Source organism: Marmota marmota, unplaced genomic scaffold (genome assembly GCF_001458135.2).
Source record: "Marmota marmota marmota unplaced genomic scaffold, marMar, whole genome shotgun sequence".
NCBI classification, from domain to species: domain Eukaryota; kingdom Metazoa; phylum Chordata; class Mammalia; order Rodentia; family Sciuridae; genus Marmota; species Marmota marmota.
Window position 1 is genome coordinate 1,949,926 of NW_025999891.1, and position 23,051 is coordinate 1,972,976.

General features: G+C 48.0%; 1 protein-coding gene across 3 annotated transcripts in view; it reads right to left on the reverse strand.

Moving 5' to 3' along the window:
• Rph3al (rabphilin 3A like (without C2 domains)) overlaps positions 1-23,051 on the reverse strand; it is a 101,371-nt gene that overhangs the window by 35,010 nt on the left and 43,310 nt on the right. For all 3 annotated transcript variants that reach the window (XM_048793249.1, XM_048793242.1, XM_048793246.1), the window contains exon 5: positions 18,349-18,435. In XM_048793249.1, the coding sequence (XP_048649206.1) occupies positions 18,349-18,435 (87 nt within the window). The remainder of the gene's footprint in view (positions 1-18,348; positions 18,436-23,051) is intronic.

Here is a 23,051-nt window from a genome sequence, read left to right on the forward strand (position 1 = left end):
CAAGGACCTGGCTTTTGTAGGCACCTAAAAATATGATTATCCAACTCCTCCTGAGCCCACACCCCCCAACCATCTCCTTTATCTAACTCTCACATAAAGCAAACATTTTCGCTGCCCTCAATCAACCTAGGGCCAGGTACTACACAAGCAGGGACAGCTTTTATGCCCAAAGGCTGCCAGACTCGCTGGCCTTCGGCTGCCCCTTGTCTAACCTTTTCTGCAGAAACCCTGATCATGCTGTGCCCCATGCCTCGCCCTGACTCCTTTTGCCTCCTGAGTGACACTGGTGGCCCTGCATGGTGTGCTGAGCCTCTTCTCCTGGGAGCTGTAGGAAATAAATCCTTCTTTCCATGGCCTTAGCCTTTCAGTGTCACCACTCAGTCACCCTTATAAATTAGGACCTGGGCACAAAGCACCAAGCATGGAAGAATTAATTAACTGCTAGCGATCAGAATCTAAATGTGGAATTCTGACAATCTACTAGTAAAGACATAACCTAGCAGAGGAGGAGGTGGGTATGGGGGAGGGAAGAATAGGGACCTTGGTACGCACAAGTCACCCAGAGGGAGCCGAGGTAGGCATGCTACAGCCTATGGAAGAAGAAAGAGGAAAATGTTATACGAAGTGATAAATTTAACCAAAGTGCTAAGAATAATATACTCATCAAAAATTAGGAGGGAGAGAGGAAGCGGGATAGTCCAAGCTAGTCAGCTGTTCACCTTTCAGAGCGCCAGTCGGCAGAGGGTGTCGCAAGCTGACGGATCAAGAGAAAGAACCAGAAACCAGCAAGGGACCCAACACGCAGTTTGATGGTGATGGACGGCCAGGGAGGAGCAGGCGGGCGGCTGCCTTCACCAGCAGATGCTTTCCCGAACAATTTTTTTTTTTTAATCACATGCATTAGTTTGATTGAAATTAAAATATAACAGATTGGTAATTGAATGTTGATGTTATTCAATCCTCGGGCCACATGGCAGGTCGACACATGATGGGGAGTTGGAACAGGGCTGGTATATTGAATCTGGATGTGGCTTTAGGGAGAAAAACTGGTAGCTCAGGAAAGGAAAGAAAAAAAAAATTATATATATTTTTCTTTTTTTTTCTAAGAGGAGCAAGATAGGAAAAGACTTAGTGAAGCTACGGTTAGTTTGAAAACATGAGCATGCGTTCATCATGCTGACATTTCTGTCCCTGAAAAAAGCCAAGTGCCCTGGTGGATACCCACCTACCCACCAGGAGCCAGAATCTTGGCAGCAGGAAGTAGTCTTTACTGCATGAAGGTGGGCAAAGCTGGACCTGATAGAAAGCAGGAAGGGCCTGGGGTACCATGCAGTTGGTCAGGGCGGTCTTGCTCTCCAAGCCTGCTGGGCACACCCTATGACCAGGTTTCTGCGGTGACAGGCTGAGTAGGAGAGGCTGTGATTATACCCAAAGGCGAGAAGCTGGGCTTGCTGGAGTTTGGATCTGGAAACCCATGTCCCCAGAGGCCCACGTGCTGAAGGCTTGGTCTTTCGCCTGTGATGCTACTGGGAGGTGGTGGGGGACAGTTGAACCTCCAACCCCTTTTTCTTCCCTTCTTTCACTTCCCAGCCTCAAGATGAGCAGGTTGCTTGGTCACACACTTCTGTCCTATGTGCTGACCCACTTCCCAGCCAGAAGCCAAACAGCCACAGGTCTGCCTGATCCTGGACTGGAACCCAAAACGGTGAGCCAAAATAAACCTTTTCTCTTCATAGATGGATTATCTAAGGTGTTTGTTAGAGTAACAGAAAACTGACTAACACAGGACTCTACCAGTGCCTTGGGCTCATGAAAATACTGAAGGAGGCAGGTCATGATGAGATGCACTAATGCAACATATACATGTTTGTTTCTAGCACTGTTTTCTGCTAGAAATGTTGTCTGTCACTCAAAGCAGATTGGAACCATCCTACCCCAAGTTCTGGCTAACTGCTGGATTACCTGCTGGCCCACAAGCCTCCAGACCCATTCAAGTTAGATGGAGACTCAATTCATACTGGGTGTGACTATCATGTGATGGGTGGTTATTTTGTGTGTGTTTAGTTTTTCTTTTCTTTTTTTTAAAAAATATTTATTTCTTTTAGTTATACACAATGCCTTTATTTTTTTGTTTTTATGTGGTGCCAAGGATCGAACCCGGGTCCCGCCCATGCAAGGAGAGTGCTCTACCGCTGAACCACAACCCGAGCCCTGTTTAGTTTTTCTGTGTAAGGGTGCAAAAGAGGTCATAGGCCTGTAACACAGCAGCACAGGGAAGAGGTTGGCATCTTCCCTTCTAAGAGCCTAGGGTAGTGGCTCCACCTGCCTCTGTCATCCCAAGAATGGCTGAGACTGATCTCCAATGGGTCCTGTGACTCTGTTCGCAAAAAAGACAATTCAGAGAGGCAACCATTTTCCCTAAAAAACTGCTCAAAGGTATAATAATAGGTCAGTTGGCCAACAGAAGAACTAAACAGCTCAGCGTGGTAGCAGAAAATTCACAACAAAGGCAGAATTCAGTCCAAATAACGAATGAAAATGTAGCTACAAAATATAACAATGTGCAATTATGTTAAGAAGATGGGGTTAAAGTTAACCATGATCTGATGCAGAATTTCAGATTATTTCTGAAATAAAAGAAATATTGGTTGGAAATAAAAGCACTGGATTCCTCATGGTGAGGGAATTACTATATTTTTCTATTGTAATGGAAGAGATTAGACACAATTATTTGCTTTGACTATTCATAAAGTTACATACATGCAGATACATATCTAAGACAACCAGTAGAATGAAAACCAGGAGAAAGATCATCGGACATATTTAATTTTCTTGCTTTCCCTCTTTTCCTTCCCCCTCCCTATTTTCCTTCCTTCCTTCCATTTTTTTTTTTTTTTTTTTGTAATTTTTCTTTGTGGTTACCTTTTTTTTTTCTTTTGGCAGGAATTAAGTTTAGAGTAATTATCTTTCCTGTTGGCTTCCCTGGAAGATGATGTTCACAAACAACTTCTGAAGAGGGAGTCTGTGGATATTTATTAATTCATTCAAATCACATCCATTGAGCTCTTCCTGTGTGTTAAGATTGAGCTATGGAAACTAAAACCACATGTGGCCCAGGGCTTAAGTCCACAAAGGGCTGTTTTCCTCTCCTGCCTGGGAGCATGGTCGTAGTCTGGGATGGTATAGCTCATATCCACCCCGCCCTGGGGAGGGCCACTGAATACATTCAGCTGGCCATGTTCAGCAAAGCCAGCCATCCATCGGAAGCCCTCGGAAGAGGTGGTTTGAGGATTGTCAGACTTGCTGGGTAAAGCTGTCCAAGACCTGGATCTGCTCCTCGTTTCTTCTGGCCCAGACAACAATCTTGTTCTAATCTTGCCTAAAGTGCTAACTCCTAACTGAGGCTGAGACTCCTCCTGTAAGCATTAGCATATCTGCATTTTAAAGAGTAACACTTCTTTTAAAAATTACAGTACTGGGAATCAAACATGTTATACCACTGAGCTATACTCCAAGTCCCAGGATAACACTTTAAAATTACATGGATAGCTGGGCCTGTAATCCTAGCAACTGGGGAGGCTGAGGCAGGAGGATGGCAAGTTCGAGGCCAGTCTTAGCAACTTAGTGAGATCTTGTCTCAAAATAAAAACTAAAAAGGGATGGGGATGTAGCTCAGTGGTAGAATACCCCTGAGTTTAATGCCCCATATCCAAATAAAAACAAACTCACAGGTATGTATGTATGTGTGTGTTGGTGAGCTAGGACCACCACCACCACCCCATCCATCTGCAGCAGTGAACATATTTATTTTGCCTGGAAAGTCTCCTGGCTCTGGGGTCTCGCTGGTGACTGGCTAGCTCCCCTCTGAGCTCTGAAACACATTGTGCAAGTCCCCAGACCTCCCAGAACAGAAGGCAGGCTGGAGATCCAGCCCCAACAAAGGCAAAGTGCACACACCACTGCCCTTTCTTCCTGCCCTTGTGGGTCAGGAGAGCTCCCTGCTCAGCCCCGTGGAGCGCAGGTTTTCCCAGGGCCCCAGTGAGTTTCCTCCTCACTTCAAGTGAGGTTTTTGAGCAACCAGGTCAGTCCGGGAGCCAGGCAATCGCCAGCACAGCGGAAAGGAAAAAAAAAATGCAGTGAGAGAAAATATTATGAGGGTGCTATCTGTTTTCTTGACAGATAATTTAAACACCTTGGCTGGATCATTTCAGAACCAGAGGAAATGCTTTGGCTTCCATTAACCCCTGGTGAGGGGCTGCTCGGGTGAGGTTTCTGCACAATCACCACAATTACTGGTGAGGAGTGTTTGCAAGCATCACGGGGGTGGGGGGAGCCTCCGATGCTGGCTCCCCATAGACAGCCACATGCCTGGGCACCCCTGCATTAGGGAGAGGTCCTGGGGCAGTCTTGCTAAACTCTGACCCTGGCCTCACCCGCTCCTTGTAGCTTAACCTCAGGAGCTGTGTCCTGTTGGGTAAACCCTCAGCCCTTGCAACTCCCATGTTCTCTGGGGTGTGGAAAGTTTCCCATAAATCACTAAAAATGGGGACCCTTATCTTCTCCCTCTGGCCCCCAATGACATCTCCTCCCTTTGTCCTGATGGTCTTGCAAGTTTGGCAAATCCAAGAAGGTGTTCCTTTCTTTGCAGAGGGTGGTGAGGGGCAGGTACTGGGGTTTGAACTCGGGGGCACTTAACCACTGAGCCACATCCCGAGCCCTATTTTATATATTATTCAGAGACAGGGTCTCACTGAGTTGCTTAGAGCCTCGCTGTTGCTGAGGCTGGCTTTGAACTCGAGATCCTCCTGCCTCAGCCTCTGGAGCCGCTGGGATTCCAGGCCTGCGCCACCTTGCCCGGCTGAGGTGTCCTTCTTAATTATTTGCACCGTCACCGTTTTGCAAAAGCTTCCCCTAACTCTTAATTCTCAAGCAGTAGGAAATTTTTTCAAATCCCAATATTTAACTCGATTCCCTGTTCCCACGCAGGTCTGAGAGAAGCTGTGTTGGTGACGTTTGGCGGGGAAGCCAAGTTCTGTCCCCAGATGGAGTGGGCTGCACACAGGAAATGAATAGAGGCTGGCAGCAGAAAATTGGACCGGCCAATTACACCCAGCCAGGTCTTTTCAGAGGAGCTTCATGATTTTGATTCAATTCCCAGAACAACAAATATGTCTATGTTTAAACACAGTCTCAGAAATATGTTCCAAAGCTAAAGTGAAACCATTTCTGAGCTGACCCCTCCTGGGCAGGGGTGCGTGGGGGGCTTCCACTCAAGGACACTTTCCTCACTCATGTATTTGATTATTGCTTCATTTCCAATCAAGTCCTGTTCCCTCTTCAGGAAAACCTCTAATTCTGAGGTTGCATGAGGCCTTCTCTGCTCTGCATGTTCAGCCTTCCCGAATCTAGTTCAGATCTTTGACTCCACCCAGCCCCCCACAATCTGGAACACCTTACGGGATTTCCTCCGTATCACTGATTCGACCTTATTACTGTCTGATTTTAGGGATCTCCTGTATTTTGGGGGTGCATGCCTGTGAAATCTAGCATACATATGAAAGTGTGTTTCATACATAGCACATTTCAAAGAATCATATTCAAGTTTACACCTGTAAACTCATCAAGAAACCAAACATTAGAAGACGGAGAAGACCCCACAAGCCCACTCTCCCTTCCAAAGGTAAGCAGGATATGAAATTTTGTGTTAAGCAATCTCTTGTTTTTTTTTTTTTCCTATTAAACAAAACAAAACAAAAAACTTCAGACAGGCTCAGTGGTGCAGACCTGTAATCTTAGCCACTTGGGAGGCTGAGGCAGGAGGATTGCAAGTTTGAGGCCAGCTTCAGCAACTTAGCAAGGCCCTAATCAACTTAGTGAAACCCTGTCTCAAAATAAAAACATGAAAAGGACTGGGGATGTGGCTCCGTGGTAATGTGCCCCTGGGGGTCACTCTCCAGTACCGAACCAAACCAAAGCAAAACAAACTCACTCCAGGGAATGCATTTCTAAATTAAGTAAGTATTCTTCATTACCTGTTTTTGAACGTCATGTTTTTGAGTCATTGTGCTTTCTTTGTTAACTTGCTATTTTTTGCTTATTATCTTTTTGATTCAAACTTTGGTAAGCTTAACTGACTTCTCTGCAGAATATACAGCATATTCTTTCATCGCCCAAACTGATCTATCCATTCTACTTTAAAAGGACATTCGAGTTGTTTCCAGATTTTTTTTTGCTATTCCAAGAAATGCTGCAATATGTATTCTTGGCATGTTTCCTGGAGAGGGAGTGTGCCCCACTGGCTGGGTTGAAGGTTCATGCACAGGAGATGAAGCTAAGAGGGATCTCATGAGGTGCCAGTTGCAACATGAAGAGGTACCAGCCGAGATTCCTACAGAAGAGGCTTTGTGCTTTCTTTGGCAAACAGGGAGTACTGGGAGCTAGCCCATGACCATGACAACTGACCTCAAGTTGATGCAGTGTTAGGAGTGCGGGCAAAAGTTCAAGGGTCAGAGGGATAACCAGGTCCTGAGACCCAAAGCAAGAGTCAGAGATGCATTTAAGTAGATAAGGGTCAGGGCCAGGCTGGGTGTTAGTTGTGACTTGCATTTCGAAATTAAGTAAGTATTGTAAAGTCACAACTTGTAAAGTCAGGACAAGAAGAGGCAGGGACCTGGAATTCCCCAGAGATGGGAACCATTGGGGAAAGAAGAAGCTGAAGGGCCACCTTATTCCTCTGTCCTTCCTTCAACCTGCAGGCCGGCCCTGGAGCAGGAGGTCTGTGGGCTTATTGCTGAAGGCGGGGGTCACTGGCCTGGTGGAAGGGAAGAGGAAGCGGATCTAGAGGAAAGAGTCTGTCAGACAGCCCAGGTTCACGAACCAGCTCTGCATGTCCTGGCAGTGCCACCATAGACTTGTCATTGAAGGTCCCAGAGCTTCCAGAGAATATACAGCATATTCTTTCATTGCCCAAGCGTCTATCATCAGATGAATGGATAAACAAAATGTGCTACACACATAATATTATTGATATTATTTGGCCTCAAAAAAACAGGACATCAATGCCCATCTCACCGCGCCTCGCATCCACCCCTGCAGAAGGACCTTGGCAGAGGCCAGTTCTTCCTGTTTCTCTTCCTCATCTGATGAAATTTCTGGCAGCTCATAGGATGTGCATAGGAGAGGGGATGGGTGTGCGGTTCCAGGGCCCGGCACCACCCAGGAGCTTAATAAATACTTCCTGAAGGATGGAGCCACCCTCAATTCCCCAGTCTCCATCTGTGAGACAGCTGACTAGGGGGAGGGGCACAACTGTGCCAGCCAATGTCACTTGGCATCTAAAAAATGGGCAGGAAAGTTGGATCAAATTTTTATTCAAATTAGTGCAAGAAAAAGCCTAAATTCAGATGCTTTCCCCCTTGCTTTATACCCCTTCCCCAGGGGCGTGCATGGGAGGGTAGCATAGCAAGACACATCAGGCCTGACACACAGGCACAGAGGGGCGGGTGGGTGGCTGCAGCAGGTCAGTATCACATCAGCTGCTCCATGGAAACAGAGAGGCACCTTTCAGCTTGCTGTGGTCAAGATTGGTCCCACAGACTACAGTGTTCCCAACACCACCAACCTCTGAGCGTATCTACTGTGGCGGAGTAATTCCAGTCGAGTGACACAGCCAAACGCTAGGACCTGTGGGCCCAGGGACTTCATGGAGGACCATGTCAACCCCAAAGAGCCTTCTGCTACCACTCCCAGCACTCACCTCTGGGGAGTCCAGGGCCTGGCACCTAGAAGGTGGGGAGCCCTGAGCAATTAGAATACGCTGTGCCAACTGTCCCCCTGGGCCAGCCTGCCTCAGGTCTTTGCTGAACCTTCTCAAAAAGGCCCATCCTGGCTAATCTATTTGTTTTCTCTCAACTATGGTTGAAATGTACAGCACAGGCCAGGCATGGTGGTGCATGCCTGGAATCCCAGCGGCTCAGGAGGCTGAGGCAGGAGGATCGAGAGTTCAAAGCCAGCCTCAGCAAAAGTGAGGAGCTAAGCAACTCAGTGGCACTCTGTCTCTAAATAAAATACAAAATAAGTCTGGGATGTGACTCAGTGGATGAGTGCCCCAAGTTCAATCCCCTGTGCTCCCCTACAAAAAATATATATAGCACATAGAATTTGCCATTCTAACCATTTTTTCAGGAGTCCTAAGTGAGTGACCCTGTGCACATCACCACCACCCACCTTCTGAACTTCATCTTCCCAGACTGAGACTCTGCGCCACTAAATACTACCTCCCCAGCCCCCTGGAACCTGCAGTCCCACTTTCTGTCCCTATGAATATGACTACTCCAGGTATCTCACCTAAGTGGCATCCTATGGTAATTGGTACTTTTATGATTGGCTTATTATTTATTATTATTTTTAGTTGTAGTTGGACATAATGCCTTTATTTTATTTATTTATTTTTATGTGTTGCTGAGGATTGAACCCAGGGCCTCACCCATGCTAGGCGGGTGCTCTACTGCTGAGCCACAATCCCAGCACAATGTCCTTGAGGTTCATCCAGGTGGCAGCATATGTCCGAATATCACTTCTTTTTGAGGCCAAATAATATCAATAATATTATGTGTGTAGCACATTTTGTTTATCCATTCATCTGATGATAGACGCTTGGGTTGCTTCCACATTTGGGCTATTGTGGATAACGCTGCTACGAACACGCGTGTACCAATATCTGTTGGAGTCCCTGCTTTCAATTCCTTTGCCTAGATGCCCAGAGGTAGAAATCCTGGAGACACGGTAATTCTATCTAATTTTTTGAGGAACCACCTCCATGCTCACATGGAGTGAGCACATCCTCACCTGCAATGTGCAGGTTCTGATCTCCCCATAGCCTGACACTTGATATGTTCTGCTTTTCTATAATAGCTATCCTGATGGGTGTGACAAGGTGGCCGGTAGACTTTAGCATGGCCATCTCCCTCCCGTGCCCAAAATCCCTGACCCCTGTGCTCCTTTTCCTTGTTTCCATTCAGTATCCAACAGGCTGTACCATGAGCTTATGAGTTTGCTCCTACTTTAATCGTCTGGTTCTTAACTCCCCATCTCTGGCCTCTGATCAGGACACAAGCTCTAGGCAAGAATATTGGGGTGTTTTGCTTATTGCTGTTTTCCAAGGGCCTAAAACAGGGCCTGGCCTGTTGCAAATACTCAACAAATATTGGGTGAATGAGGAAAGAACAGAAAGTAAGTCATTGCCCAGCATTTGCATGAAGGTACTTGTGGCTTCGTCAATTACTCTCTGATGTCATTGGGCAAGTAGCCTCCCTTCTCGAAGCCTCAGTTTCTCCATCTGTCACAGGGAACAACAGCTCCTTTTATGCTTGTCACTGGCTCCTGTGAGGATAAGAGGTGTTTGCTGCTGGGTTCTAGTTGGTGCTCAGCTAATGTCTGCTATCAATAATAGGGCTGCATTGGCATGCCTGGGTATGGACGATTAACTCGGAAGGCTAGAGCAGCGTGCTGATGGAGTCAGGTTTCTCCAGTGCAGACACTTGAGTAGGCACCCCAAACAAAGTTGGGGAGTGGGGTGGAAGTGGTTCAGTATTCGGGGGTGGGGAGGGTGTGCCAGAGGGTCCACCCTAGGCAGAGTGCTCTGGGGGGTGCTAGGGGCCAGGAGCCTCCTCCTTCTGTCACCTGTACCTGTGTGGGAGGCTGGGAGGCAGCACTGATAGTGGGTCTCCTTGGCAGAGCCACAGTGGCGTGGGAGGCAACCAACACACTAAGGAAGTGTGACCATCCGGGTCCCCCGGGGACGCCGCGACAGCAGCCCAGAGTGAGCCAGGCACAGATGGCAGGGTGCTCAGGCAGCCACCCGCCCCAGCGCCAGCCACCCACTCCCGAGCACACTCACGGGCCTGCGGAGGGGGCCCTCTGGCAAAGCTGTTTGCAGCAAAAATCCAAACTGCAAGTAACAGCGGGACCAGGAGAGAACCAGTGTGGAGAAGCAGATGGCAGTTTGCAGCAAGCACAGGCCACCCTCCCAGCAGGCAGGTGCCAAGGATGCTGGGCTCGGCTGGCACAGCTAGTTACCATCAGGGACTGGCTGGGGAGGGGAGAGTCCCTGGTTCTCCTGACCCTCTGTGAGTTGGAGATGGTTTCAATATTATCCGGGGAGTCACTTTCCTTTTTCATAAATCCCCTCTGCCTGTCAATCAACAAGCAGGAGGGAGGGGCAGGCAGAGGGAACACACAGCCGCTGTCTGATGGGCACTTTGGCCCCAGCCAGGGTTTCCTGCTATAAGACTCCAGGGAAATCAAAAGCACCCGCTGGGAAGAGGTTCTAAAGTGATCAGAGCAAGGACATTTCTTTGCAAATTTCTCTTTCAACCAACAAACATTTCCCGAGCACCTTTATATGCAAAACACTGTGGGAGGCCGAGTAAGTGTTGGCTGCAGCCTGGCCTCTGCCGAGTTATAATCAGGGTGTGTTTGAAATCTGAACACAAAGCAGATGACGAACACAGGAGAACGCGCTAATTGTATTAATCAGCTTTCAATTACTTACAAATTGGTCTTTACCCCTTCCTAGCTCATCCCCCACCTCACACAACACCTGAGTCTTCAGAAGCCTTCTTACGCCACAGGTATCTGTTAGAGGCTGACGGAATGGTTTCTAGAATCCGGGGTAATCTAGATTCCAATTAGTTTTTCCCCTGATTACATTACGATGTTCACTGAGTCACTCTGGTTTTTCAAAAATGGATAGAGACAAAAGGCTAGACAATAAATTAAATGAATTTCCAGTCTGCAACACTGTGTGTTTAGAAGTCCCCCCTCTGCTGTCCCTTCCAACCCAACTAACAGACCCCTGAAAACAGGTGAAAAAAGAAATCACAAATGAGAAATTATACCCCCTTTATGTATGCTATGTCAAAGTGCATAAATGCATTCATTCTACTGTTATAACTAATGAAAACAAATTCAAAAATTAAAAAAAGAAATCACAATTGTCAGAGCAGGAGGGATGTGACAGTAGGTCACAGAGGGTGCCCCTCAACCACAGGTGATGGATGGCAAAAGTGTGCAGAGGCACAGCAAGGCCTTGCCTGCCTGCCAGCGGGCAGGGAAGGGCTCAGAAGCTGCCTGGGCAGCCTTCCTGACCCAGCAGGGCTGCAGGTTTCTGGAACCACACAGGGGCTGTCCTCCTGCCATTGTCCCCAGGAGATTTGACTCCCAGACACAGCCAGTGCACTGCATCTGGGAAGGTGGATTTTTTCAGACTCGGTGTGGGAGAGCAGAGAGAGGGAGAGCTGAGGAGACGCAAACCAGGGGCTACAGTCCTACATCCTCCCTGGTTCCAAAGGCCCTCGAGGGCCCAGCCACAGGAGAGTCAAAGGTGTATCCTCCACAAAGCAGAGCATCATTTCCCAAACAAAGGGGAAGTGCTGGGAGAGATCTGCCCATGGCCTCTGGGTCGACCCTGGTTGGCTAAGCTCACCACACCTGAAGATGGGTGAACAGAGAGAAAATCGGGGCCAGGGAGAACTGGAGGGCAGGTGCCAACCAGAAGACTCAGAAAAAGAGAAAAACCTTGAAAATATTGAGTACGTGTGAATGTGCATGCCAGGTTTCAGAGAAAAGTGGATGATTGGCGCCTTGAAAAGATGAAGACTGGCTATGAAGTCACCAAGAGAGGAAAACAGGCCACAGGAGAGGAATGATGGAGGACTGTAAGAGCAGAAGCCAAACCCACGCCAGAGGCAGGAGAGTGCAGAAATGACCAGGGAGAACAGGGAAGTGGCTGGAGAGGGAACTCCAGTCACCTGCTTGTGGGAGCACCCAGCGGTCCAGCTACTTTGGAATGCGATTGGGAATTAGCTAATGAAGTTGAATGTGAGCACATGTCCCAGCCCAAGGGCAGCCCTCTCAGGTGTAAATGCTGGAGAAACACTCACACATGTGTTCTGGGAGACGTGGATGGTGACAGGAGAATTATCCCCAACAGCAAAGGAATAGAGAGCCACTGACAAGATCAACAGAAGGACTAAAGCATCGGGGGCTGTATTTATTCCCAGGGAAGAGAGACAGCAACAAGAGGAAGGAATACATCCACTTCAAAATCACAATACTGAGGCCAGGCCTGGTGGCATGCACCTGTAATCCCAGCAGCTCGGGAAGCTAAGGAAGGATCGCAAGTTGGAGGCCAGGCTGGGCCACTTAGCCAGGCCCTAAGCAACTTAGTGAGAACTTGTCTCAAAAAAAAAAAAAAAAAATTTAATATATATATATATATATGGCTGGGGATATGGCTCAGTGGTAGACTGCTCCTGGGTTCAACCCCCAGTACTGTAAAATAAGAAAAAAAAATCATAATGTTGGATAAAGGAAAAGCAAGGCACATGGTTCCATCTTATTTATGTCAAACACAGGCATGGCAAAGATCAATTTCTTGGTTGGGGCAGTAGTTAGTGAACAACTGTTTTATGATGATTCTTTAAACCGTACACAGATGGTTTTGAAGAATCCCATTTAGGCTATTGACACACACAAACATGCTCCAAGTGACATGGGAGAAAAGCTTTAAGATTTTTCCAGAATGGAGGGAAAAATGAAAAAAATAGAAAACCACTTTAAGAAAATGACTACTATGCAAGACAGAAAATGGAAACCCAAACTTCAAATGAGTAAGGGCTCTCGAAGTCAGAATAGTTAGTACAAATAAGCAAAAATGTAATTAAAAAGCTTTCCTGGGTCAAATATTCAAATATTGTCTATTTGTTTCAGAAAAAAAAAATCAATGAAAATGGCCTAGGCATATCAGACCAAAACTTTTAACTTCTAATTATTAAATTTTAAAAACACAACAGGTTGTTAAAGGGGAATGAAAACACAAGTGTGGCTTCAATCTGTGCCTGTCTCCATTGTCACCTTTAGAACCACTTTGCAGTTGGGTGTGGTGGCATGTACCTGGAATCCCAGCAGCCTGGGGGTTCAGGCAGGAGAATTGCCAGTTCAAAGCCAGCCTCAGCAACTTAGTGAGACCCTAAGCAACTCAGTGAGACCCTGTTTCTAAATAAAAAATAAAGGACTGGGGATGTGGCTCAGTGGTTAAGTGCCCTGGGTTCAACCCCTGGTACCCTCCTTGTCCTTCTATGCTGCATCCTTGAACTGCCTTCTGGTTTCGGGGCCCTTCCCGGGTGAGGCTGATGTGCTATTTAACCAGCCCACTGGAGGGCCACTTTGTTCCCTTTCTTGTTTCATTCGATCTTAAACACATGACAGAGTTTATGAACTGGCCAGCAAGAAAATCGGGCAAGTGACTGAAGAGAGTGCCAGTCCACAGAGTTCCCAGAATGAGAATATGCACAGAGGGACATGTCTAGAGCTGGGAAACGGAACGCGGGTGTAGATGGCTAGTTTTTAAAAGCCAAGCAGCTAATTAGGCAAATGGAGTCTGGTGGGGTCACAAATGCATTGTGTTCTTTTTTGTTTGATTTTTGTTTTGCAGACCTGGGGATGGAACCCAGGGCCTTGTGCATGCTAGGCAAGTGCTCCACCACTGAGCCCCAGCCCCAGCCCTGGGTAGTATTCTTGACAGCTGGGATCAAGGAAATCATGGGCAAGATAGTTGGGAGCACCACACAGGAATCAAAAAAAAAAAAAAATTGGTGAGAAGCAAATGAGTACAGGGGTTATAGCTCAGCGGTAGAAAGTTTGCCTTACACATGTGAGGCACTGGGTTTGATCCTCAGCATCACATAAAAATAAATAAAATAAATAAAGATATTGTGTCCATCTTTAAAAAAAAAAGAAGCAGCAAATAATAAGGCAATGCCTGTAGCCAGTAATGAGAATGACAAGGTTTGATGATCTAAGAAATGATTGAAGTATGTAGTTCAAGTGAGTTTCATAATTCATTAATAATATTTTAAAGATATTTTTTAATTGCCAATGGACCTTTACTTTACTTATTTATATATGGTGCTAAGAATCGAACCCAGTGCCTTGCACATGCTAGGCAAGTGCTCTACCACTGAGCTACAACCCCAGCCCAATAATATTTTTTATTTTTAAAAAGAAAAATGACTCTTTTGGCTCTTTTTCAAATTTGCCTGTACTTTTTGCAAAGGTTCTGTTTGTTCAGTGAGGTTTCTATTCCTTCTTTTATATTTTTTAGTTAATTAACTAATTTAAAAAACCCTTCTCTCTAGTCTCTTCACAGGTTTCCCTGCTCCCCTTCCCTGGAGACTACTTCCCCTAATTGCCACCTCTTCCTGATGATGGTTCTTCACGTGGTTGGTAGGCCAAGTACAGAGATTGAGTGGGAAAGATTCTGAACAATTGTACTATCAACTTGTCCTTTATGTAGAAAGGCAACAATGATCACATGGCGGCAAAGGACCCAGGAAACACACCATCTATGTGCCCTTATTTTTAAAAATTGCATCAAATTACACATCAGCTACCTATGAGTTCAATAAAAACCATAACAAAGCTCCAGGGTCTATAAGAAAAGGGGGCAAGTGAACCCTAGGAATTCATCCAGAGGCTATAATCTAAAATGTAGGCAAAGGGCTGGGGGTGTCGCTCAGTGTAGAATACTTACTTGCCTAAGATGCACCAGGCCCTGGGTGCCATCCCCAGACTGCACAATAAATACATTAAGGAATTCAATTAAATAAAATGCATGCAAAAAGTTATACATACAGATACTAATAAGAGAAAGAAATGGAAACAAATGCCCTAAATTAGAAGAGTCATATGACAGACTGTCATTGAGAATGTTTACCAGGAGTTATTGATCACACTGGGAAATACTTAAGATCCAATGTGGATTTTAAAACACAGGTTCAGGGGCTGGGGATGTGGCTCAAGCGGTAGCACGCTTGCCTGGCATGCGTGCGGCCCGGGTTCGATTCTCAGCACCACATACAAACAAAGATGTTGTGTCCGCTGAAAACTAAAAAAAGTAAATATTAAAAAATAATAATAATTAAAAAAAATAAAAAATAAAACACAGGTTCAACAATATAAACAAGAAAAGCACAGAAAAAAAGGTAAACATGCCAAAACATTGACAGCAGTTTCTTTGGATAGTAAGATGATAGATATTTTTAGTGTGTATTTTGCTTTTCTATACATTATAAAGGTTCCTCGGTGATCCATATTAATTTCAGAAAAGACTAAAATGTATACATTTAGTAAAATGAAAGCTTCCAACAAGAGTAGCAACTGATAAAAATCTTAGATACCTGAGCAACATTTAATATGAAAAATAAAATAGGATGCTATGCTCTGACATGACAACCTATAGTTTATTCTCAACACAGCAGAAAGAGTGTTCTTTAAGAGTGTGGAGAGAGAGATCACATCCCTCCTCTACCCGAGACTCTCCAAATGCTCCTCATCTCACGGACTACAAAAGCCAAAGTGCTTACAATGGTCTGCAAGGACCACTCTGATCTGATCTCCTCCCACATCTCTGACCAACCTCTCCCAACCTTGATGTCACTCCAGTTATGCTGGACTCCTTGTTGCTGCTCAAAGGCACTAAGCACAAACCTTTGCATTTGCTGTACCCTCTACTTGCAATGTTCCCTCCCCCCATATCCACAGAATGTGTTTCAGATCTCTGCTCAAATGTCCTTTTATCGGTGAGCTCCTCTGTGACCCCCATGTAAAACAGCACTCATACTACTGCTCTCAACACCCCCTTTCCCCTGAGCACTTTATTGTCCCCCGTGAGGTTACAGCATTTACTTGACTCTGCATGTTTTCTCCCTCTCCCATTAGAAGAGCTACTTTGCCTGGCACACAGAAGATGCTCAATAAATATATATTGACTGCCTGAACGAATAAACACATTGGATTATAAACTCCTCAAGAGCAGAGGGACTAAGGCTCACATTGCTGCATCATTCGGGTGCATAAAACAGGCAGCAACGCCAGCCCGACAGTCCCAGGAACATTTGACCTGCATTTGACTCACTCCAGAAAAAAACTACTTCCAATTATAGCAAGAGATGATGGAAGTGAAGCACCAAAAGGAAAGGCAGATTAGAGTGCTGGGCAGAGTGGAACAAGAGTTTCCATCAGAAAACCCAAGTTCTTCCATTAGGATTTGGCTTTCGCCAGGAGACAGAACACCACATTCTTATCAGAGTCTCAGAACCAGCTCTATGTGGTGCTTCAGATCAGACATTTTCAAATGCCCTAGGATGCTATCTCTTTGTTATGATTAGATATTTTTCTAAGGAAAAGAAAAGGCATTAGGAAACCTTTCACCCTGCCCCTCTTCCCACCCCAAAAGCACACAGGAAACTCAGCACCGGGATGTGGTCCCCATGGGACACAGACCATCAGCACGTCCGCCGCCCCATTCCTACCTACTGTGTGTCCACAGAATGGGTGACGCTGAGGACAGTGAACATTCTTGATCTTGGGAAGTTTTATTGGCTTCTAAAAATTCAAGGACAAACTGATAGCCTAATGCATAACCTCATATTCTTTGCCTTAGGAAAGATAAGAAAATTCATCCTAAGCTATTTTGGACTTTTCTGGGCCCTGGAGCGCTCTGGAGATTAGGACGGGCTGGGCCCTCCCTGCATGTGGTAGGTCAGGACTATTAAGGAGTATGGAGGTAACTCGTGATGTGGCCGGACAGGGCAGCAGTCTCCGCTAGCTGATTAAGTTTGCAAAATTCATCTTTCCTTCTCCACTTTCTTTTCCTTGACAACTCCTTGACCTCTGACCTCCCATGGCTCATTTGAGACCATCATTGCATCCTGTAAAAGTGTCTCCCCTCAAGGTCCTGTGTGAAGGAATTTCTTCCCTGGAGGATACTGACTATCAGAAAGTTGAAAGGGGCCCACTGGAGACCCAGAGACCCAGGGACTTTCTGGCTGGGGCAGAAGAGAAGTTTCTAATATTTAAGGAGTGCCAGACATTTTGCACCCTTTAAAGATCTTGCTGAATTCTTGCAGCATCTCCGTGAACTGGGCATTATCATCACCATCTGGGGATGAGGCACAGGGACCACCAGGCAAGGCCAAGTACTAGTTCACTCCCCAAGGCTCTGCCCATCGCCTTCTCTCTTCCCAACATGCAGCAACGACAGATGGAAATATTTTAAAAACAACAAAAAGGAAAATTACATGCATTCAACACCAAGATCTCTCTCTCAATACATCTTGTGAAGCCAAGGCTCAGTTGGCAGAGTGCCAGAGCCAGAAGCGAGTGGAGGCCGCTGGGAGATGGTTCTTCTAGGATACGGGGACTAACGTGTCCCAGGAGAGGTGGGGGACCAGGGCCAAGTCACTAAAAATGGGGCTGGTGAGGAGGCTCTGCACCTGGGAGGGGAGGCTGAGGGTCAGGGAGATCCACAGTGGGCAGCAGAACAGAGGGATCTGGCCATGATGAGAAGCTGCCAAAGATATGATCGTCAGGAGAGAGACGAAACGGCAGAGCAGCAATAGTCAAAGAAGCTATGAACGAGAATTTTCCAGAACTGAGAATATTTTATGGATCCTCAGATGATAAGCACATACCAAGTGCCAAGTCAGATCAATAAGAAGACAAACCCATATCCGGAAAGCCAGGGACATGCTCCCTTGGCCAGGCTCCTTCCATCCCCGTTCTGCCTCCCCATGGCCTTCCCCAGAAGCCACCTGTGTAGTCCTGCTGTTGCTACTCCATCCTGATCTTGGTGCAGTGAGGAAAGCCCCTGGGCTTGGGGCTGGGAGATGCAGTTCTAGGCCCCCCCCATTACCTCCCCGCCAGATACTGCCTCAGCATCCTCAATTTCCTCCCCTGAAATGGGGTCAGAACTGAAATGACACAACCCTAGCCCCAGAAAGGACTTGAGGGGGGGGGGGTGGCACACTGCAGCAGGCCCTGGCTACGCTTGGTTCCCAACTCCATGCTCCTCCCCCAACTCAGTGTCCACAAGTCACTTAGCCACTTGTGTCTCTATTTCTCCACCAGGAAAAAAGGATAAGAACAGTGGCCACTGATGGGGTTGAACAAGGAGGAAATGAATGAATAAACCTAAGGAACTTATTAGCACAGGGCCAAGAACTGAGTAAATGTGCAACATGGATAACTACAATTACAGCACCCCCCCCCCCACACACACACAAATGCCACATGCCACTGAAACTGTAGACTCCACAAGAGCAGAACCGGGGCCCGCTGCCATCTCTGTATGGAGGTGGTAGGCCAAGCTTGTTGTCCCTCTGCATCCTTCTCCTCTGGACACCCCTGGATGGTCCCTCCTTGACCTCCAGAGAGGCTCCTGCTGGCGACCCACCATGTAGCCTAACATGTGAGTGTGCCCAGACCCTGCTGCCCCAAGGGCCCTACCTCTCTTTGCTCACTGCAGATCTTACACAGCCACAGGGGCCGCTTCTGGCCAGGGGAGGTCTCGATCCCACATTTGGTGCAGACTTTCTACAAGAGAGAGGACACAGGGGTGTTAATACTTCAGCGTGTTCCCCCTCGGGTGAGGAGGGGCTGGGACAATCAGAAACAAGAGTCACCTCAGCATCTTCCCAGGGATGATGGATTTTGCTTCGGGATACAAGGACAGATCATCCAAGAGGCACGGACACCCTCGCTTGGCTCTGAGGCTCAGTGGAGGTATGCCGTCCGTGCCTTGATTCTACCTCCATAATTATATTCTATTAGGACCTCATTAAAAAAAATAAATCTGCTGATATTCACAGCTACATCATTTTCAGCGGCAAAGAACTGGAAATAACCCAAACGCCCAGTACCAGGGGAAGAACCAGGCAAACACAACAGAATGTGGTGCGGCCTTCACACAGCATGTGCTGCTGGCTACCTGGACAGGTGGGCGGGAAGAATGTCATCCAGCACAGAAGATACCTGTTTGTACATAACCATGCAAAAAGCTCACACACCTGCCTGTCAGGTTAGAGGACCCCAATGAAGCTTGAGCGTGTACTTAATGCCAAGCCCTCTCCCCAAAACGATCCCAAGACCCCCTGTGCAAGCACACAAGGCCCACTTTACAGGTGAGGCATCCGGGCTATGGAGGAATCTGAGAATTTGCCCAACATCCTGCGGCGAATTGGGACTGGGTTGGGGACTGACTCTGGAGCCATGATATCATTTCCTCAGGATGCAGAAATAGCCAGAACTCCGATCCCAGTGTTTTTTCCTTCTCCAGAGTTGTTTAAGCACGTAACGTCTAAATACATATTTTGCTTCCCCTAGAGGCACGGCAACCAGCAATACTGAGAAGGCCAGAATAAACACACAGGGAGGCAGAGGTGGATTTGTTGGGGCTGAGACTGTTTCCCAGCCCACCCCGGGCATGATTCAGCGATGGTGATGGTGACGGTGGCTCCTTCTCAGGGGACTCGGGGCCTCCGGTGCCTGCAGAGGAGGGGGCTTTCTCCAGTCCCTGCCACCCCCCCACCCCACCCCCCGCACCAGGCGAGGGAAGGCTGGATCTGTTACTTGGCCTTTGCTGCAGGCTGCCAACTGAGCAAGGAGTGCACCTCTCCGCGGAGAGGGAAATGTCACCAACTTGGCTTCCCAAAGCTTGTGTCACCAGCCTGATTGGGTGGCTGAGCCTGGGCGCTGCAGGAGAGGAGAGGAGAGAGTCTGCACTCGGAAGACAGGCTGTGACACACTGGTGGGGGCACGGACTGGCTACCATCCCAAGCTCAGGTGTGAGATACGTCACTTCTCTTTTCTTTTCTTTTTCCAAATAAAACAGAATTGGCTCCAAGCGCCCATCCCTCTCAGAGAAGGGATGGGAAGAGGCAGAGAAGCCCTTCTCAGGTCCCAGTCATTACAGGGCCCCTCCCCAGCTCTCAGGAAGGTCCCAGGCTGAGGGTCTGTGGTGGTCCAGCACATCTGGGAGGGTCTCCTGGGCACTGTCTGCTGCTATTTTCTTGCCCTCTGAGCCATCAGGATTCTTGAAAGGGGTGGGGATGGCCACCTCTGTCAGCCCTGAGTGTCGGATCTTTGCCAGGCTGGAGGTGAGTCTCTCCACAGACCAGCAGCCTGTCTCCCTGGACCCCCAGCTGCCATCCCCAACCTTCCCTTGAGGGCTGCCTCTCTTTACCCCTCCTCCTCTCATCCTCAATCCTGATGCCTCTAGGGCAGGGTCCCCCATCAGTCAAGGTGGGCCTCAGGCTGCAACCTGGACCTCTCTTAGGAGAGGGGACGCAGGGGCTGAAACCTAGTGGCTTTGTTTTCCTTGCTAATTTCCACGATCCCCTATACAGAGGGCATGTGTGCAAAATGGCCCTCAGAGAGGCCAGACTTTCCTGCTGCATTCTTAGGGGTTTTGCTGACGGCTCACCCTAAACTCTGTGAGGCTCCTCCCAAGGCTGCCGAATGAGACCTTGAGAATCAGGTGAGAATAAGACACCGATGGCTGCCAAATATGTGTGTGTGAAAGGCGCGGGGACCCTGGGCATGACGTATGAAGGGAGAGTTACAGTTCCCATTGTACAGATGGAAAAATGGAGGCCAGCAATGTCACCAACTGCTTCAGTTCCCAGCTAGTTAATGGCAAAGCAGGATATTTTCTCAGCGCTCAGGGGAACCATCATGCTCTCCCCTCCCAGAAGTCAGTGCCCACGGCAATCAGGGTTCTGCTCAGGCTTGTACCTAAGGATGTGGCTGATGGCTCTCAAATGACCGGGCAGAGAAGGGACACAGAATGACCCTGGGACAAAGACTTCACTGGGCATGTAGGCGCAGCCAGCAGAAGCTCATACACTCCCCAGTGCTGGTTCTAGGCCAAAGAGCTGGCTCTCTCCTGAGCTAACTATCGCTCAGGAGGAAGAGAGAGGTTTCTAGGAGACAGGAAGTCCAGGCCCAGAAGCTCCTCCACCAACATCCCTCGGGCTTCTGCACAGCGTGGTCACCTCCTTCCCCCAGCCATACAGCCAAGGGGAGGGCACCGTGCAGTCCTGGCCCTGTCTTAAGTGCAGTCTGCTCTGACAAAACTGCCCTAGATGGGATGACTGGGACAACAGAAACTTCTTCCTCACCCAGATCAGGCTGTCCACATGATGGGTGCTGGAGAGGGCCCCCCTCTTGGTTTATAGACAGTGGTCTTTTTACTGTGTCCTCACGTGGTGGAAGGAGAGGAGAGGAGACTCTGGTCTCTTCTTACAAAGGCACCAGGGCAATCAGGGAGTTGGCTCTGCTCAGGTAGAATCCTTGTGACCTCATCTAACCCTAATTACCTCCCAAAGGTCTCACCTCCAAATATCATCCCCTAGGAGGAGAGGGCATCAACACAGGGGTTTGAGGGGACACAAACATGCAGTCCCTAGCAGCCCCCCCCCCCATCATCACTGGGCCCTTCTTTCTGCTTTTGCATGTTGGAAGCTCTAGAATTGGGTGCATTATCTCTCAATCCTGGAGTTATTAAGAGTCCCCAGTCCTCCTTGGTGCTCTAACCCCCATACCGTGAACTCTGTCAACAATGTCATGTTAGCTCAAGCTGAGGCAGTGTAGCATGGTGCCTGTAACACAGGCTTTAGGAGGGGCAGGCCTGGGTAAACTATTCAAGAAAACCTCTCTAAGCCTCAGTTGTTCTGATCTGTAAAGTGGGATAATGTTTATCCTCTAGGATTGCTTTGAGAATTCACTTAGACACGCATGAAAAGCAACCAGCAATAAACATCAGTCCCTGTTGTGATTAGTGACATCCCCCATCACACCCTGTTCTATAACCTTGCATGATTCTCCTCTAGCCTTCTGCTATCTATTGCAGTAGCCATCAGCCACAGGTGGATGTTTAAAGTGTAATTAGGGGCTGAGGGTGTAGCTGAGTGGTAGAACACTTGCCTACCCTGTGGGAGACATTGGGATTGAACTCTGGAATTAAAAAAAAAAAAATACACTTCAACGAAACAAAATGGTTCCTCAGTGGCACTACGATCTTTTCAGGTACTCAACTGCCACACCTAGCTGGTGGCCACATATAGGACCGCACAGAAACAGGACACTTATATCTGGCTGGAAGTTCTGCTGGGTGGTGCAGGGCTGCAGGACCCTCAGCCTTAGCATGCAGGACTCCACAAAGCAGCAGTTCCATTCCACCCATCTGCCTCTTCCCTGAAAGCCGATTCCTTAGTCCATGTGACTATCACCTGTGGGTCACCCTGAGGAGCACAGCCTTGTGTTAGGGACACTGAGGAACAGGGCGGGGCCAGGCCTCACTGTGGCCCTAATTATGCACAATGGCTTGGAATTCACCCTGCCCAGGCTGACAGGGTGCTTGGCTGCATCACGGGTGTGACGAGCAGGCAGGATTCTGAAGGATCAGGGTGCACATGATCTTGGTAAATACTCTCTGATTGATCACATAGCTATGCTGTTGGGGGCAGGGAAGGACGAGGAAGGAGGGACTGAAAACTGTCCTGTCCTCCCCCCTAGACCCAGGAACACAGACACCCAGCCTGGGGACAGGGACAGCATGCACCAGTCACCCTCCAGAGGAGAAGGGCTCAAAGGCTGTCAGTCAGCTCCAGTCTGGGGTAGGAAGTGGGGAAGGGGGACAGTGGCTTGTCCCTGCTGGTTGGGGGAACCCCTACTTCCCCAACAGAGGATGGGTACAGTGCTGCTTGCTCCCCAGGTTCCAATAAGGACTGTGGTTTTCAGGTGGGAAGAAAGCCCCTCCAATTCCACTTTTGGCAGGCAGGGTGGTGGGAGGGGTTTCTAGAATGTTCCTTCCATCCCTTGCTTTTGGGAGCCCCATGGGGGGTGAGTAAGGCGGCATGACAAGGCACACCCACCCCTGTGTGTGCACAGCCCTGTGTTCCAACTACCAGACGTCCCTGGGGGACCCCACAGCCAGTTCCTGCCATCTCTTGGTCATCTTCAAACACCTATAGTGTCTGTGGCAGGTACAGGAACAAGATGCTCCTGAGAGGCTTGGACCACAGAGAGATAACAGGCTCCTGTTCAAATCACTCATAATTGCTGCTTTATTAAATCTCAGATCAATAAGAGGATAATGAGCCTTTCCCCCTGATGGGCTCTGTTTCCAGGTTCCAATACCAAAAAAGCAG